Source organism: Leptosomus discolor, chromosome 18, assembly GCF_034619465.1.
Source record: "Leptosomus discolor isolate bLepDis1 chromosome 18, bLepDis1.hap2, whole genome shotgun sequence".
NCBI lineage: Eukaryota > Metazoa > Chordata > Aves > Leptosomiformes > Leptosomidae > Leptosomus > Leptosomus discolor.
The window spans coordinates 11,245,650-11,265,072 of record NC_141408.1 but is presented as its reverse complement, the minus strand read 5'-3'; the positions used below and the strand labels follow the sequence as shown (position 1 = coordinate 11,265,072).

The 19,423-nt window shown below is 41.4% G+C and overlaps 1 protein-coding gene across 2 annotated transcripts; it reads left to right on the top strand.

The window, feature by feature from the left end:
* The first annotated feature begins 745 nt into the window (after nt 1–745).
* On the top strand, nt 746–18,489 carry CRK (CRK proto-oncogene, adaptor protein). 2 transcript variants are annotated; one of them, XM_086475084.1, is made up of 3 exons: nt 746–935; nt 8,740–9,275; nt 15,131–18,489. In XM_086475084.1, exons 1-3 carry the CDS (start codon nt 746–748, stop codon nt 15,266–15,268), a joined length of 864 nt encoding a protein of 287 aa, XP_086331210.1. In that variant the 3' UTR covers nt 15,269–18,489. The 2 variants fall into 2 exon arrangements, with proteins under 2 accessions (XP_086331210.1, XP_086331209.1); XM_086475083.1 differs by having other exon boundaries at nt 746–989.
* The last annotated feature ends 934 nt before the right edge of the window (nt 18,490–19,423 follow it).

Sequence of the window (19,423 nt, the reverse complement as noted above, 5' to 3'; positions counted from 1 at the left end):
CACAAGCACGGGATGGGAACGTGCCGCTGGCAGGGGACATGAAGGCAGGAACTGCTGGCAGAGCTCTGGAGGAAAAAGCACAGCGAGCTGCACCCGAAGGCGCAGGCAAGCCCGGCTCCACGCAAGCCACCACAGCGAGCGGCAGAAGCCGGGACCTGGGGAATCGGGACACCGCGGCCCTTCCAACGGGATGTACCAGCTGCGGAGACACGTCCCGGCCGCCCTCCTGGGGCAAGGGCCGGGCTACACCGGCGCCCCTGGACCCTCCTCCTCCCACCGGCCCACAACAGCGGCACCGAGGCGAGAGCACCGGTAGGGCGTGAGGAGAGACCGGCCCTGGAGGCGGCCACTGCTGCTCCCAGGTACCCAGAGCCGACCATCGCAGCCGCGGACAGGCCCCGCCGGTACCTACGGAGCGAACGAGGCGACCCCGCGGCTCCGCCGCCGCCCTCAGCGCCGCCTTCCCGCCTCCCTCTTGAGCCCGCTCTGCGCGCGCATCCGCCCCCCCCCCCATGGCGCATGCGCAGCGCGCCAAGCGACACCCGCCCCCTGCGTCCACCCCCGCCTTCGGGCTGCGCAGGGAGATGGCGTCACGCCTCGCGCGTGTGGTCACATCCGGTAGATGAGGTCAGGGCAGGGCCGCCATTTTGGGTGGTAGGGCTGGGCGCGGAGCGGGGCACCGCGGGCGGCGGCGGCCCGCGGTGGGGCGGGGGGAGCGAGCGCGGCCTGCGGGCGGGCGGCCCCCATGGCCGGGCAGTTCGACTCCGAGGACCGGGCGAGCTGGTACTGGGGGCGGCTGAGCCGGGCCGAGGCGGTGTCGCTGCTGCAGGGGCAGCGCCACGGGACCTTCCTGGTGCGCGACTCGGGCACCATCCCCGGCGACTTCGTGCTGTCGGTATCCGAGAGCTCCCGCGTCTCGCACTACATCGTCAACAGCCTGGGGCCGGCGGGAGGCCGGCGGGCCGGCGGCGAGGGCCCTGGGGCCCCGGGTGAGTGACCCCCTGGGCTGGTGGTGCCCCCCCAGCCCCTGCCCCTCCCGGGGAGGGCAGCCTGGGCAGCCGAGCCCCGGTGTGCGCCTCCCCACGGGCGGCTCCGCTCTCCTCCCGGGCGGTGTTTCAAGTCGTGGAGCTCTTTGTAGTGGAATTAAGTTACGTTTTGCAGTGGAGCTGCTGACGGAGCTGAGCCATCTGCCTGCACCTGCCTTCCAGCCACCTAATACCGTAGTTAGACACTGGAGTTGAGCTCTTGTTGCAGCCCGCCTGAAAGATCCTGCAGCTGTAGCGCTCGCACGTTCTTTTGTTTTCATAAACCACTTAACTATAGTTAATAGATTCTCCATGTCATCTCAGCTGGGGGACGGTGCTGTGGAAGTGTCATCTGAAAGTCTGAATTCTGACAAGATAGTTTTGCATTAGAAGGCAGACTGTGAGGCTGAATTTCAGGTCACGAATCACAGTATTATGTGGGTGGTTTAAGAGTGGGAGCTCTTCAGGAATGTAAAGGCAATTGTTCCTTTAAATCAGATGTGAAGTTCAGGTTTCTTTCTCCACTGTGTGTTGAAAGGGAAGGTTTGATACTATGTTTTACCAGCCTGACGTCTAATGTGAAGACAATGTGTTTAAGTCTATTGCTTGTAGAGCAGAAGATACTGATTGTGTCAGAGGGGAGACTGTACCATGAGAAGCAGCATTTCTGTAACAGATGAACAAGAGCCCCCAGCAATGCAGTGTCCTTAGGTGTGTGAGAACCTGCAATACAAAGGCAGCAGTATCCCTGCTGGGGACATTCCTGAAGTTGGTAGTGGAACTGCTCACATTTGGATATTAATGCTTGCAAAATGATGTGGGTGTATTGCTAGTATCTCAGGAAGGAACCACTGTGTAATTTTGAAGTGTAGTAAACCCACGTGAGAAGAGATTTGGTGAACTGATTTGGCAGAAAGTAAACGGTGTATGAATTGCTGCAGAGACGGTCACTTTCTGATGTAGATCTATGGTTGTGATAAGAGACCTGTATTAGGAAGGTGCAACAATACTCGTTATGGAAAGGGTTTTTCAGTCTCTGCACAGACTGTAGTTGACTAAGAAGGAGATAATCTAAGAAAAAAACAAACCCGTTGCCAGTAGGTTTGCACTGACACACAGTAATTTCCCCTGCTCAGGGGAACATTTCAAACTGGCAAATTTGGGAGAGCCTGAAGTCATCGTGTTTATCCCAGGAACCTGCTACAGCTGCAGAGTGCACTCAAGTCACAAAAAGCTCCAGAAGTTAAAAGTTAAAGGTGGCTGAATTCAGTTGGGAGTGGAAGTCATTGCTGCTGTGGGTGGTAAAATGGTTTGCCACAAGACGTGGTGGATCCCCCATTGTCTCATGTCTGTGAAGACAGAGGTTTTTTGCCATAGGTTTGCAGAGGCTTGGTGCACAAGTTGTTAAAATGCATGACTGGTATTACATAGAGCAGGATGGTTTGTTGTGGAATCCAGCCTAATAAGATTTTAAAGACAGAAAAACACGAGTGTGTATGTCTGTCACTTCTGGGCGGTCATTTTCTGGAGAGCAACTCATGTCTGGGAAAACGATGCTTTTCATGTTATTGTGGTAGCACTTTAGCACGTAGCCATCCTGACTTTTTAATTGTGTTACATTCTTAAGCTCAGTAACATTTTTTGGCGTTTTGTGGGCAGGCTGATGTTACAGGTGTTCAAACATTCTGGAGTTTTGGTGTTCTTTTTGAAAATAGCTAAATGCCCCTTAGGCAATTCTCCTCCGTTTTAGATGTTTCTGTGTTTTAGAAGAGCAGCTGCTGTTGTAGCTGTGTAGGTTGTTGGCATAGTAGGATTAATGTATGTTAAAGAGTATAATTACGGTTTTGTTTGCCTCTGTGTTTTTTTGGTTTTTTGTCCTGGATGTTATGAGGGTAGGTGATGCATCATTCCTGCACCACAGGTAACTCATTTTAGTAGTTTTAAATAAATTATGCACCATGCTGATGTTGTTCGCTTTTCACACTTAAACCAAAGAAGCTGCAGGGGTGTGTGTGTATTAAGTTACACTTAAAGTGTAATTAAGTTGTTCTTTCAGGAAAAAGTGGGGGGATATTCTGCAATGGGAGGGAGATAGAAATGTTGGTAGAAGGTTGAAGATGGTTTCATGTTTGGGTAGGGAAACTAGTGCAGTAAAATGAGGTAAATGTTTACAAATTGTTATGCTTATTTGTTGTGGTCAAACTAAAACAATTTTACTATGTTAATTGTATGGTATAGGTTTTTTAGCAATTGATTGTTTGGCAAATGCACACTTCTCACTGGGAAATCTGAATATGCCAGATCAGGTTCTTAGGTGGATTGTTGTTAGTCTCAGTAAGTGTGTGTGCAATTCATGACTGCTTTAACGCTGCTGTGTGCAGGGGATACTAGGAACCTAGGTCCAGTACAGAATGAATAAGGAGCTTTGTCGTCCCTAGTTTGAAAAGCCTTAGTGTCACAAAACCATGATACTTTCTTCCATTTCTAAGGTCTAGAATAAACTCGCTAACTTTTTGTTAAATTCACTTTTTGCCTGGTATGCTGTGGTTTCTAACTTCTTGCAGGTGATTTTTCAGCATAATGAAAAACGAATTTAACAGTTCTTCTCGAAAAAGCTACGTCTTCCTGAAACGTTTTAAGGCCGTTAAAAGAAAATAGGAGAAATCACTGAATTACGGGCAAGAAAAACACTGTGTTTCCAGTGGAGATGGAGATTAACAACTGAATCGGAATTAGGGTATTGTTTGTGATAAAATCTCGCAGTCTAAAGAAATCCCAAACAAGAGAAACTACTCCATGCAGGCATTAGCGTGGTAATGGACAATAGGGAAAATATTCAAATGTATCGTATGTTTGCAATTTGATGTATGAGTCCAGGGTAAAAATGTATGATATGCACTAAACCAAAATGCCTGAACTATCTGAAGAGGGGTATGCTTTCTATTGAAAGTATGATGTAATAAAGGCAGAAACTTTACAGTGTTGTAAAATCTGTCTCTCTGAAGTAGGAAAGTATGACAGATACAGTGTAGAAGGTGGTGTTTTCACTAAATATGCATTTTAAGAACATGCTGCTTAACTTAACGCTTCTAAATCAATTCCATTGTGATTTTAAAAAAAGTTCAAACTGTACTTCCTGGAATCGTGTAATCTTTACTTAATGATATTCTAATCAGCTGTATGTGAAATGGCTTTAGATACGTGTGAGCAGTATGGTTCAACTCTGACACTTGGGGGGTTTGGGGTTGGGGTTTTTTTGTTTGTTATGGTCTTAAAGTGCAAACTAATGGGAACTTGGAGAGCATATGCATTAGACATCTACTGTTCTCTCATTCTCTGATTATCTGCAGAAATGACAATATGTCACTTCTGTAAGAATATATTCCTGGTGTGCTTTGGGCTCTTCTCAGGAGCCAGTGAAGGGGGTTTTACTGGTTTTATAGGCACTCATGGCTTTTATCTTGTTTTGCTCAGGCATGAGTAGGGAGGTACTTAAGAAGGAGAAAAGGTGTCCCTGTGGGAGTGGGGGAAACACACAGGCTGGAATGTGACGCCTTCGTAGCAGAGTTCCCATATGCTCCAGGAGGAAACTGGCTTACATCACTGCGATGTCTTACTTTGAAATGAGAGCCTTGTGTCTCAGTACCCTGCATGATAAGAACAGCTTTTCTTGCCCAAAACATGCTTTATAAATTGAGGGGGGAGGAGGGGGGCACCCTTACAGACTGGATCTGGAAACAAAAAGGAAAACCTGTGTTTCTGTGAGGTCTTCCCTGCCCTGAAAAGGAAAGCTTGCCAATGCTTAGGAATAAAGGGAAGATTGTCTTGTGGCAGTAACACAACTGGAGTTAAGAGAGAAAGTAAAACGTAAAACAAGACATCTGAGAAAGCGAGAAGTTGCTTTGTGGTTACTCCACCTGCCCGCACTCTCACGAAGCAGAATATTAGGTGTTTTATACCTCTACTTCCCCACTATTTGTACAATATTTAAAACATACAAAAGCAATCTTTTTCCAGACTTGCCATGAAGCCAAGAGAGCGTGGAAGTGTTTTGTCAGGAGGGAATGTGCATCATAAACAGAGAACTGGCAGGGTCCAGATTTGAAACTTTCTTTAATTCTGGGACACTTTGGATTTTAACTCTTTACCTCACCTTCCTGAGAGCAGAGGTTTCACTGGCTGTTCTGACATGCTGAAATGGATGGAGTCAGGTTAAGTCCTAGTGCAGATGGAGCTAGGATGGCATAAGAAAGAAAGATGATGCTCAGGCCTTTGTGCTCCTCATTCAGAGGAGTCATCTTACAGAGCTGGCTAGTGCTGCTGGTAGAGATGCAAGCTGAACAGCTCTTCTTCCTTCAGCTGTACAGAGCTGGGGGAAGATAATTTCTAGTACTCTGATTGTCCAACTTTAATAGGAAGTGACTAAAGTTCCTCCAGTAGCTGGATTTACCTTTACACGCCTTCTCTTCTTCCTGAGAGCCCTCAGAAGATGCGGACAATGTCCTGCTCAAACCTGCACCTTGAAGAACGCTGTCCCAGAATCATGAAGGAGAAGAACATCCAAAAAACACTTGCCTTGTTGCTGCAGCTTTTCCTTGTGGTAGATCTTGCCTTAATTTTTCCATTGGCCTACAGGTATGAGAAGTATTACAGTTCAAACAGGAAGCTGAAGAATTCCTCTGAGCCTGAAATCTTTGAATTTCGTTGTACCAGGGAAAGACAAAGCTTCAAAGCCCATTGTGAATAGAGTTATTTCCCCGCTGTGTAAGTGAGCATCATTCAGCTCATTACCTTGTAGCTGAACAAGAGCATACACAAAAGACTTAAACTGATAGAAAGTTTACCAGTAAGGTGAGGTGTGGTTGTATTTTATTTCCAACCTGCATTTTTCCAACTGTGACTTTCAGCTATTTTGTCCTTTTTGTGCTTATTTTAGCTGAATTTATAAGTCTTCTATTTAAATTCTCCAGATGGTGACCAGGTTGCTGCCTTTATATTCTTCGGTAATTAATTTGGATTAAGCTTGTAGCTTGCTTGTTGCAAAGAGATTTTCCAGACCTCAGATTTTTGTAGCTGCCTTTTGGATTTTTTAAAACAAAAGCATCAGAAGTGCATGTGGTATTCTGGGAGTGTTCTCTTTGTGAAGATAATGTCTCTTTTCTGCTGCTTATCTGTTTGTTCATGGATTGCCTTGATCTTTCTGGTCCTAGAATGCATTTGGAGGGTCTGTACTCTCTCGCTGTTGTTCAGTGGTGCAAAATGTCTTTTAGAATATGATTTTTCAGGATACAGTATACTGATTTCTGTCACTCCTTCCCCATACATAAAGTTCCAGTGGACTTTCCTCTTAGAGTCCAACTTTGGTTGTATTCAAGTACATTTGGCAGCTATTTCGGGCTGTTAAGCATTAATTCAAGAGGGTGAATCTGTTCAAAAGAAAAAAAGAAAAAAAAAAAAGACCCCAAAACCCTTGTTCCATCCTAGTGATGATTTCGATGCTGACAAGGCTGATGAATGTTACTGATGAACTGCTAATTTTCTGAGTTTTAATGTTTTTTTCTGTGTACACTTACTTTGTTGGAGACACATCTCAGCCTCCTCACTGAGTCAGTTTGTAGCAGGTTTTACAGAGGTAAATTAGTGTTTCAGGCTCTGGATTTCTGTCATGTGAAATAACCTGAGATTCAGTCTTCTCCATATGGCCTCAAAGATCTTTGCTGCTCTGGTCCTCTTGAAGTTTCTGTGACTTTTTTGTTGTTGTTGTTGTTGGCATAAGTGTCTCCATAAGCCTTGATCCTTAAAGATTCCCATCTAAAAGAGTAGCAGATACGTGCTCATGTTTTTGTCACCAGGTTTGTCTGAAACTTGATGTCTATACCACTTGTCACAAAGCATGGTTTCCCACTTGCAGTGCTAGAGCAGCATTCCCAGGTCATAGTATATGCTTCCATAGGGAACTTCAGCTGTTTTGAAGTGGTGTAGGGATGCTGCCTGTTCAGGCAGGAGTCACCTCCTGTGAGACCACAGAGCTAAGAACTGCCACTGAGATGAAATTCCAGTCCTTGCTAAGTCCAGAGCTGTAGGTTACATCTCATCAACAAAAGTTGAAGGGGTTTTGTATCTTTTCAGCATTACACTTCGGGAGAATAAGGTGGAATCTCACTTCTCTTTCCATGCTGGGTTCATATTTCTTACTGATACTTAGGTTAGCTTCCTTCTCTCTTTCTTGGCGATGCTGGTTTGTGTTTTGGGTTTTTTTGTAATTTTTTGAGGGTATTGTTTTTGGGTTTGGGGGTCATTTCATTTGTGCTCATTTCTTTTGAGAGTCTTTCAGGGCTGTTAATGCATGCAAATGTGCATTTTCTGATGACAGTTCTGCTTCTTTGAATTTTCTGTAACCAGTTTCATTAATGTTTATGTTCCTTCAAAACTTATTGGGTGTTTGTCTACGTTGATCTTATTGAATCTGCCCTTTCCTCTATTAGAACCCCCGTTTGCTCTCTTGAAAGAACTTGTTGTAGTGTTAGCTTTCCATGCTGACAGTGCTACTTTGAAGGGGGTTTTGGATCAGTGACAGCTTGAAGAATTCTGCTAGCTTTGTACTCAAGAGCTAAGTCTCAGAACTGTTAGATATTCCCTGCAGAGGAACAGACTTGCAAAGTAAGCATCTCTCTTGCTAAAAGAGTTACTCATTAAAGCGTGAATCTTTTCCTCTCCACTACCCTCCCCCAGCCTTCTACAATTCTTCCCATAACTGATTACACAGTGTGTGGTGGAAATAGAACATCATGTGTATGTTTTTCCCCAGCGAAGCCTGAAGAACATAAAACGGAAAGAAGTGCAGCGCACAGATTGGAAACTGAAATGGATATCTGCACTTCGATACTTCTAGTGACTTGGATATGAACATCATCTGTATTTTAATGTATTTGAGGTTGGGATTTATAGCTTAGGCTCCGTCTGACAAATATGGCAAAGAAACTACAAGACTTCAGATTAAAAGACTGAATTATACCCATTACAAAAATACATGTTGTTGCTTTGCAATGCATAAAATATACATAATTTTTACTAGTCGTACCTTTTCTCAAAATGAAAAATAACTTCGTTTGCTCATTCACATAAATGGTTTGCTGCTGTGCTAAGCGGTTTTCTGTAGTGTCCATGCCTTTAACCCAAGATACGTTACAACAGGTAAATAACCGTTATTGCAATGTTGTCCTTTTGAAATAGCTTTGAACCGCAAAAGATAGTAAAAAAAAAAACAAGCCCAAACCAACTTCCTCGACATTGTACCAAAATTTAATTTTCTTCCTAGATTTAGAGTTTAAGACAAGAAAAAGGGAATTGTCTGTTATTGAAAATTGTAAAGGCTCCTGAGAAACTCAGGTGTACCATACACTTTTATCTGTTGGTTCTGTATAACGTTCAAGAAAACAAGACGTTTTTATCCTAATTTGGGAAGTTTGGCAGTGCCAAAGATTTTTTTTTTTCCTCCTTTATCTTTAAAAATAAAACTCTGTCTTCATGATCATGTTAGTGCTGTCTTTGATTAGAAATACACAGAAGAGCTGAGTATGATGAATGTTGATCTAAACATGACCAAGTTCAGTATCAAATTACTTATCTGTAAATGTATTTTTTCTTCTCAGATGTTTAATTTGCAGTTTTAACTGTTGTATGCTGTCTTTGACATATTGCCTTCTTCTTTCAGGGTTGAATCCCACCAGATTTCGAATAGGTGACCAAGAGTTTGATTCTTTGCCATCTTTACTGGAATTCTACAAAATACACTATTTGGACACTACAACCTTGATAGAACCCGTTTCCCGATCCAGGCAGAATAGTGGCGTTATCCTCCGGCAGGAGGAAGCTGAATATGTGCGAGCTCTCTTTGACTTTAATGGAAATGATGAAGAAGATCTTCCATTTAAGAAAGGAGACATACTGAGAATCCGGGATAAACCTGAAGAGCAATGGTGGAACGCAGAAGACAGCGAAGGAAAGAGGGGAATGATACCTGTTCCTTACGTCGAGAAGTATAGACCTTCCTCTGCTTCAGTATCTACTCTGATTGGAGGTAACCAGGATAGTTCCCACCCACAACCACTGGGTGGGCCGGAGCCAGGGCCCTATGCCCAGCCCAGCATCAACACTCCGCTCCCTAACCTTCAGAATGGCCCTATTTATGCCCGGGTTATCCAGAAGCGAGTCCCTAATGCCTACGACAAGACAGCCTTGGCTTTGGAGGTACATAATGGGCAAAACTTAGAAAGAAGAGATCTGTTCAAGGGATTTCCCTTTCAATCACGTTATAGTTTTGTAGGAATAAGAGAGGGAAAAGCATTGTAATACTGGTTTTACGTCATGATTAATGGATAAAGGCCTTTTTTTAATGAATAAGTGACTAGTCACTTGTAGACTAGAGTTGATTGTTATAGCATGTTTAGGTTACTGAACCAATATCATGTCTTTTGTCAAACATCACTAACATAAGTGTTTCCCCATCCATGTTTTCATTTCTGAAGACTTTATTTTAGGGGGGAGGGAGAGGGAGCAGTTCATAAGTTGTGTATCTGAACCTGTGTTCACTGTTGCTTGCCTCACCCCAATCTTTAAAAGGTGTGCTGGGTTGTTTGTTGGTCTTGGTTTTGTTTTCCCTGGTCTGTCAGCAGTTTAAAAGCAATCAGTGGAAACATTGGTAGTCACTTTAAAATTACAGAGACTGAGATGATGATGGTCACACATAGGGTTTTATTGTAACATCTGGACTTCAAGCAGATTACTTTGGTTTTTAGTCTGTGAAGCAGGAACATACATCACAGTTCTTCAGGGAGGTCTCGTGTAAAGCAGTGATTGATGGAGTATGATTTGTAATAAAGCAGAGAGTTTCCCTGAGGTTGATTCACTTCCTGATATGATCAAGTACTTGTACATGCTCTTTTTGATTTTTTTTTTTTTTCCCCGCCTCTTAAAAAGGAGACTAGAGTGCTCTATCTCTACACATCAGATAGTTATCCCCCAAGTTACATTTGAGGAAATTGAGACTAAGGTATTCTCAGTGGCAGACCTTTGCCTTAGGATGATATGTAAATTGTATCCTTTAATCTAGGCTTTCTTTGAGCTAAAGGGTCTGGAATTTCCTGGTACCTAATTGACTTCCTGTTTATATAACATTTTAAGTACTTGGGAAAAAACAGTTTCTGTGCTGAGTCAGAGCATCTCCTCTTCACTCTCAAATACTTTGTTTAATCGTGCGTAGCAAAAAGTCACTTCAGTTCTTCAGTGATGTGGCAACTCTAGGTATGAGTCTTCAGTGCAGAATTGGCAAATGCAGCACATTCTGCAGATCTGATAATTGATGTACAACCTGGGAGATGTGAAATTTCTCCCTGTTGTAGGTAAAAATTTATCTAGGGAAGCACTGTAAATGTACTCTGAGTTACTGTATGTTCTGTTATATTTCTGAATCAAAAGAGAGCCAGGATACAGAATGTGAATTTTTAGGTTGAGAAGCATGTATAGAAATTTATGCCGACTCACCGGATTTTGGGGAAACATGTGAAGATTTTATCCTGCAGACTTTCGTACAGCCTAAAATGCTGATTCTTTCCCTCTTTTTCTCACTCTCTCTACCCAGCCACCTCCTGAACCTTAGAAATATTCCTGAATGTCATTGTGGACTGTTGCAATTACCAGATGTTAGATTTTCTTTGAGCCACTGGGTATTATATTGTGGCGTATTTATCAAAACCTTTTGGTTTTCCTTCTGGATTTTGTTTTTAAGCTTTTATTTAGTCTGCTACTCGTGTTCTCTTAAGCTTAACTTTACATTTAATTTCACTTAGAGCAGAACCGCACAACACTGCCCAACTCACAGTTTGGTAGCATGGAGTGAAATAGAGAGTGAGAAAATGCTGATAATCTGAGTCATCATAAGCAACTTAGAGTGAAAGCTGAAGAACAGCCTGTGAGTGCTATGGCTGATCTTACGTTAGTTCAATCCTCTTCGTTAAACTCACATGATCTGTCAAGTATGCTGTGCTTTAGAAAGCGTAGTTTCATGGAGAATATCTCTCTTCTGAGCTAGCTTGCACCACTGGCGTCTTTCACTAATTTATGTTAATATGCCAGAGAGCTGAAGTGTTTGGGAGGGGGGAACTGAGAAGTGTGTAGGCTCAGCTTGTCTGTGTGAGGGTGTAAGAAAGATTTATAGTGTCTTTCTACCTTTATAGTAGAACAATGGCCTTTGTAGGCTTTGTAAACTTATTTAAATACTTACTAGTTGAACGTCTTGGTTAGGATGATGTATTCCTGGCTTGCTACAGCTCTACATTTAAGAAATGCAATAATAACGAGGCTTCTTCATTCTGCATATAATACTGGGAAATTTTAGTTTTAAAATGTGAGCCATTTATCACTGCTTCTGATAGGCCTTCCTAGCTTCTTCGCAGCTTTAATAATTTTGAATCACAATGTTACTGAGTTGCTTTCAATGTCTGTACAGGAAAAAATAGCAATATGCACTTCACTTTCTCCAAGTTTTTCTTCATCTTGTCTGTCAAAGTACTGTTTCTTGTTGTCTCCTTTTTTCCTCGTTCCCTTTCACTTCATGGTGTTCCTTCTCTGTTTATTTAGAGATCTCTTTCTTAGATAACTTAGTAGAAAGCATTATTTAAATCTTATCAGTTCTTTTTTGCCCATACCTCTTAATAACTATAAATACAGAAAGTGGGATTCTTTCCAAATGAAAACCCTTATCCTTAAATCTGGCAATATTCATGGGTGGGGGTGAATCCCACTGTTTCTCTTAGGAAAATAGATTCTTAACAGCAAACATTTTTGGCCCAAACTGCGAACAGAATATCTGCACTGTTCTATTATTTGAAAACTGACATGGGTTTGAAGAGCTCAAGGAAGGAGGGTCAGAGCAAATGATGTTCTGATAAAGGCTGTGCTATAATTATGGAAACAAGATTCAGCAGGAGGAGACAGCTTTTATTTTGCTTGTAACTGGCCCTGTTCAAGGAGCTGTCAGGCTATATGAATTAAGAGAAAAGGGAGGAGAAAACGGGAAGATCTGTGCGGTGAATGACTCTGAGATCGATCGATTTATTTTTTTTTCTTTGTAACAGTAGCAGAACTCTGCCATCTTGACCTTACCAAAGAGGAGTACTTGGAATAAAACCACAGCATACAGAAGTCTTCACATGAACCTTCATTTTTGCTTTGAAGCAATATGGGATATACTTAGTTTTAAAACTTCTGATGAAGACTGAGACAAATCTGGCTTTATAGCAGGGTACAGTGTTGTTTTTGAGGTGCTGTGTGTGGTGGAGTGATGCAGAATAGACTAATGATACCATAAGTCAATGTTAAGTGAGGAGAATTCAGAGAGAGCATCCACTTCTAGTCTAAATGTTTTAAAATCCCAGCACTTGTAATATGGAGTAATTTTTTTTAAAAGGTCTCTATTGTCTTCAGGAGAGTAGTCGAACTGTAGGTTAATATGCAGAGTTTCAAAGCAGATCTAGAAAGATCTTTAAGTTATTAAGGAACTAATGGAGCCATTTTATTAAGATAGCATTTATGAAATGACATATGCTTACTTAGAGTCAGTCATGCTTTGTAGGTGTAGAGAGACATATATGTGTGTATATATATATAAAAATGAAATTAGAAGATACAATGTTTCATTAATCTTTCATTTAATACGTAACAGAAAGAGTGGTTACTAAATGAAATTGCCATAATGGTAAAAAAGGAATATTTAAGCTCAGAGGTCTTTCCTCTTCTAACAATTATTGAAATGCAAATTTCGGGTGTAGCTTCTTATAGTAAGGAGAATTCATAAATGGGTGTCCCTTTGCTGCAATGGCCCTGAAACACCCCTGAAAGCCAAACAAACAGCTGCAGGATGCTTCTGGGAGTGTCACAAGCATCCCATATTGTAACTCGCTATCGTTGCACTGTTGAACCCACCTTTTGCAGGTGAGTTTGTCATAAGGTATCCAAGATAAACTCTACGAACATGAAGTAGCGTGTGATATTCAGTAAGAGCAGAGGCCAACGTTCTAAGAAAAATACCTTAGAAACAGCAAGATTAAGTGCAACTCGTGCTTTTTCTTGCCCAGTGGTTGGAGGTGTTATACTTTTCTGTTGTAGGCTGATACGTAGATTATATCCAGGTCTGAAGCAATTTGAGGTTATGTAGGACAGTGTTCTTGTAATGGTTGTGATGAGGAAATAAGATTTTCTGCTTCTGGTATTGTCACATTTAATCTTATCCTTGTTAAATTATAGCTGATGTATTGTTTTGGTCAACAGAGTATTTTTGTTGCTACAACCCCCCGGTGATTATTATTAGCAGCAAAATTATACATACTGCATGATTAAATTCCTGAAGAGCTGCAACAAGCATTCAGTAGTCGAGGAAGGTTTCCTTTTTGCCTGTAGCAAATACATAAGAGGATTTTCTTCAAAATATGATTCATTAAAATGTCCATACTAATGACTACAAAAGGAAAAAATAAAGCTACAGCAAGAGTCCCAAGTGTGCCTCTCATTACCAGATAAGTGATCATCAGAGGTACGGGAAGCTTAATTAGATGTCCATGTAGTGGTTTGAATTTATGAACTGTTAAAAGCTGTTCTGGCAGAAGATGGCAAGTGATTAAAACCTGTAAAGTTAATGGAGATTGGTAACATCTTAAATTGTTTTCCTTGTTCTTCATTCACTGCCTGGAAAGTGAGAATAATGAGATTCCATTTTGGATTAATTTGGAATACAGTGAGGAGCATCTGTGTAAACTAGTCACTGTATATTCAGTGAATTTCTGGATGAAATGCAGTGCGGCTTGTGGCCATGCCCTGAGAGTTTATTTACAGTATTAGTGAAAGAAGATGAGAGTATATTTGTCCCAAAAGGGTTCTCCATCTGTGGCCTGGGAAGAATTCTGAAAACTGTTGTATGTCACTTGTAAATAGGATTATTGATAAAATTCTACACAGAGGGGTAGAAATGGCTAGACAGCTGTTTAATGTTGCATTTATTAACTCTCCACTGGCTGTCTTTACAACGCCAATTGTGCTTTCCTAGGTTATCTAAGTGCTGCTTAATTAAAGTGCCCTTCAGGATTCAACAGAGTTGAGGACTGATTAGACCTAAGCTTGTGGCCTCGACTTAAATGGCCAAACTGCACAGCCTTGGGAAAGTGGCTGCTGTGCAGTTTTCCCCCTTTGTCAGAGGGAGACAATACCTTTAGAATTGGTTATGTGAATATTAGGTTGGTGATTAGAATATATTACTGTGCTTTTATTTAGTGTAGTACATTAGAACTGGACACTTAAACTAGAGCATAGTGTTTTCATGGGTCCATAGTAACCATTCTTTTTTCTAGCCAGACCATTTGGGTATAAGAGGGAGAAGGCATCGGTTGTCTTTACTGTACCCATGGAATTTATTTATGTGACAAAGCCATGGTAGGCAAGACTCGGCTGGCCTTGCCTCTGGTAGTGGCTAGTAGTGGATGCTCAGAGTAAGAACAGAGCAGCCTTATGGCACAACTTCTTATTCTCCCAGTGTTTTATAATCTGTGGCTATATATATATATATATATACACACATATCCCCCCACTTATCCAGAACTTTTTCAATCCTACCTGAAAAGCACTTAGTGGAATTTTGAAATGAAGGAGCTTGCAGATTGGTGTTCGCTTTGTACACCTGCGAGCCTTCCCTCCCTCAGGGAGGTTGTGGATGGAGTACAAGCAGAGTGCGAGCCTCTGGCAGTTCAGCGAGATGCATTTGCTGTGATAGCAGCTGATGTCAAGTCCCAGGAGTGCTCCAAGATCGGTGTTGGATTGCAGGCTCTTCGATTTAGGTAGTTCTCGCCTAATCTAGGTACGCTTCTTTCTCTCTCTGCTTTCTTCAGGAGTGAATAACGTTGGGTGGTAGGCTGGTGTATCAAAAACAGTCAAGAGTAAAACTGCTTTTTCTGGAAGTGTATCTGGTACGCTTGGGTGATACGACACCAAAGGGGAGGGGCAGCAGCTCATCCTATGTGTGTTTGAGTTGTAACGCTTCCTTATTTCTTACCCTGCAGGTCGGTGAGCTGGTAAAGGTCACAAAGATTAACGTGAGTGGTCAGTGGGAAGGAGAATGCAATGGCAGACGTGGTCACTTTCCATTCACACATGTCCACCTGCTGGATCAACAGAATCCTGACGAGGACTTCAGCTGAGTGTGGCTCAACAGTTGCGCTTACAGATGGGAACAATCTCAACTTGTTTTTATTGCAGATGCCATCAAGACTACGTTCCGACAGATGTTGAAAGCGGTATTGCTTGTATAAGCATTCTGATAACCTGCAAACCCCTGGGACTGAACACCACCATTCCTTAATCAAGGGTCATGTAATTCAGGGTACGACCGTAGATAACTTGTGTGTCAAGTGGCAGAACTAGTACATGATCGGAGGTTGTAATGCCTGCTTATGTCCATGTGCACAGCAGACTGGACCTTGCCAGCAGCAGCGGTTGGAGAAAGCAGTAATGTAGATGTTACCATAACATTTATAGCTCTCTCCAGTCCTATTGCTTATGTTGCTCCTTCCTCAGGCAACGAACATCAACCTTAGACAATTCAATATATAGATAGAAATTTCACTAATTTATCCTGGAGCTTTCTCCATGTATTTTTTTTTCCATCCTGAATTCTCTGTCCTAGAAAGGCTATGTAGTGCTTTGCATGGTCAGTTAACTATGCACAGTACAGATTTATGTAGAGCCCGTTGGGGACAGCCTTATGATTTACGGATGCGTACCATTTTAGTGGTAAATGACAGATCAAATCAACCTCAGAATTCTAGAATCTTGTGGACACTAGATTGATTTCTTCAGTACTGTTGATGCTTCAAACATAGCAGCTGATTTTTAAATTAAAATTTTTATTAACACACCAATATCTCTCTTTATCCACAAATTTAAGGCTTATGGAAGTGTAAACATCCATATCAGTGCTGAAAAATACGTGCGTAGCACTTTAATGCGTAGCTTTAAAGCGGTGTTTGATTCATTAAATATACTAAAATATTGACACTGCTTTCCAATAAAATTAAATTATATAGGGCCAGTTGAATTTTTCTAGAATTCTTCAGTACTCCTCTTGTACGATACTCTTACAGTACAAATCAGTGTCAGACATGGTGAACTGACAAACCAAATACTACTTCTATTTTAAAGTTACTCTGGGGACTCTTCTGGTTTAATTCCCATCTGTAAAATATTTGATAGTGAATTCATGAGGATTTTATTTTTAATAAACTAATGGAAAATACTTGCGTGCTTCTGGATTGATTCTCAAAAGGCATAATCGAGTAAATACGGCTTCCTAGCTCATAATGAAAATCAGTGCATTGCATAGGTGGTATTATGCACTGCTTGGTTGTTTGGTTTTTTTTTTAGTCTGTTCTTCTAATGATCTGGTTTTCTCTTAACATAAATCAGAATGGATTCAGTAAGTTTTGTAAACTGCAATTAAACACTGAAGTAACTATCCCTTGCCTGTACCCTGGATTGTTTTCCAAGCACAGCAGTCTAGTGACCAAACTGAAGCAAACAAATCTTGTAACTTTGACGACAGTGTAATCCATACAGAACAGTTTTTCTGAGTAGTATCAAACTGAAAACGTTATTTGGGTTGGTACAACCCGCGTGACTAGAATGGCTCATCGGTTGTAAATGCTGCGAGGGCTAGTTCCCACTGCAACAGCTATTGCTGCAAGGCACCGACCCGTACAACAGAATACTGGTAACACTTTACCTCAGAACTGTGTAACATGCTGGAAATCATAATATTTCTGTTCTATTTAAGTACTAGTTGTTTTGTTTCAAAACTAATCCATCAGCAAGTCTGACTAATTTTCAGGTAATGGGCACTCATTAATTCTGTAGACTAACATTAATTGTACTTTTCCATCACCGATCTCATAAGCGCTACTGAAGATTGTTAGAAAACTGACAGTTGTGACAGGGGTGTAAGAACGGGAACAGGAATTGCAGTACTCTTCTAGGCTGGGTTGCTATTCTGGTTAGGGTGATAGGCCAGTGATTGTGGGATCTCTTCTAGCTTAGTTCAAAATTTACTTTGAGGAAAAAAATTGAGAAACTAACTGTAGGTTCTGTAACACATTGGTTTCTTTAAGGCTAATTTGTATTTTTCCTCCGACCTTGATATTTACTATGACTGATTATTTTTTTCAGTAGCTGCACTCGAAATGACAGACTTAATAGTGAGTTTATCAGTTGCCCATATATGCTTATATTTTTCTTCAGGTGTTGCGAAAGAAACACAATGAACTGTGAGTTTTTAGAGTAACACAGTTTGTTCTGAAGTATTTTTTCCAATTGCAGTTAATGAAAGCCCATATGTTTGTACCTTTCCAGTCAGCAATTCTTTAAGATAGCAAAAGAACATTTTTCTGAAAGTTTTATTATGCAAATCTTGCCTTTTTATTGTGAAAGACAAGAATTGAATTGACTAGCAAATACCCTGCAAACTTTGTAGATGTGTCTTTGTTAAGACTGTATAAATTGCAAATATTTGTACACTTTGAAAGAGCAAAAAAAAAAAGATACTAGGGGAGTCTTAATAGCTGCTGTTGCACTAGAATCCCAAGTTCTTGTCAAGCAGTTTTTCTTAGTCAACTGATACGTTAATGCAACTGTTTTCCACTATTCAGTTCTAAGCCGAAATGTGATTTTTGTTTCATAGGTGATAGAAATGAGTATGTTTGCATTTGGACGAAATAGACATTTCAACTTACCAGGCTCTTAAAGGAAAATAGGTAGAACATATGTTCATGAACATGTAGATTAAATCCTTTTGTGGCCTTTGTTTATCCTCTTCTATTTGTTCCCTCCCTTCTTCCCGATGCGTGCAAAAAAATCATTGCTAAGAATGTTGGTCACAATCTTTTGTCTCTACTTGGCTGTGGTTTTGGTCTCTTGTGCATAGGCAGGTGTTAGAACTAGAATAATCATTTCTAGAAATACACCGTGAAAGCAGAATGCTCAATTACACTGTGTTCTTCTGGTGCATTTACACACTATATCACACTAAAAAGTACAACTGGCTGCTATGGTTTTTTTTAATATATATTTCATTTTGGTAACCCCCAGCCTTTTTACTAATATTTGACCTGGTTAAATCTTGTTAATCTGTTTGAATTGTATTTGTTAATAATGCAAATATTTCTAATCATCTTAAAACACTTCATTTTTGTTAATGGTTTTGGGGAAGGATTCTAACCAAACCAGTTTGAAGAAAAATATGAACATGTGCCATTGTATTATAACACTATCCACTTTCTTGACAGTTAAAAGTCTTTTTTTATTTTTTTGTAGCATGTAATGTATATGTTCATAGTACGTGAAGTAAATAAAAGTATAGCCAAAACTTTGACTTGGTGTCATTCTCAATCAGCTGTCATTGGAATCCCTGCATTTAATAATCTAAAAATAGAGCTGTGGGTAAGGCCATTTTTGATTGGCCAAACTCATAGGAAAGCAGTTAAACAGAACACCTGCAGAAGGAAGACAAACCAAGGTAACTAAAATAACTTATTGACTGGTAAAATACGGATTTTTGAAGTAAGGTGACTTTCTGTAATCAAATTAGCCGCTTGCGTCAAGGGGATGGGAGAAGAAGTATTTTCTCACTCCAAAAGAGGACGCCTGAGGAAGGTTAAGATGAGACTTTGTAGCCGTTAGTCTCAGTTCTACCTACAGGGGTGTAGCAGGAAATAGTTGGGGGATTCTTTCAATGGTGTGTCTCCTTCCAAACGGGAACATAAAAAGCTGTTTATTTATTCTTACAATTGTCAGTAAAAACATACGTTAAGTGTCCAAATTAATACCAGCAGGAATCTCATGCCAGGAGTCTTCTAACGGTTCAGAAGAGCTTTGTAAGTGTGGTAGTGGGAGAGCACTCTTCAGTGAAAGGCTAAGATGTGCAGTGTGCTCTTAAGGGGCGAGGCACAGAACATGAGGACCAGAATGCCTGTATCCCCTGCGGGACAACATTTGTGACATGAATCTGCATTAGACCTGCTTTTGCCATTGTCATCCTTAAAAACTGCGAAGGCACGGTGGCCTCTAGGCCCCCAAGGATAAGGGTCTTGATGGCAATACTACATCAAAAGCCAGACAGTTTAATGTGGGGTGTGCGCGGAAGGGCCCGCCAGGCTTCCGTGGCTCAGCAGGGTGTGCCGTAGTTCATCACAGACAAAAACCTTGAGGCATTCAAAATCCCTCAAAGCATTTGGCCTTCTGGAGGTGCTCCCTGTTCCACAGGCCCTTGATGCATCGAAAAGGCCGTGTTGTATGTTCCCAATGAA

What these genes read in the sequence shown, in the direction of transcription:
- CRK (XM_086475083.1), top strand. Translation starts at nt 746, where the DNA reads ATGGCCGGGCAGTTCGACTCCGAGGACCGGGCGAGCTGGTACTGGGGG. An exon ending in CGAGGGCCCTGGGGCCCCGG is followed by an intron (nt 990 to 8,739) that starts GTGAGTGACCCC and finishes TTCTTCTTTCAG; the next exon opens with GGTTGAATCCCACCAGATTT. An exon ending in AGACAGCCTTGGCTTTGGAG is followed by an intron (nt 9,276 to 15,130) that starts GTACATAATGGG and finishes CTTACCCTGCAG; the next exon opens with GTCGGTGAGCTGGTAAAGGT.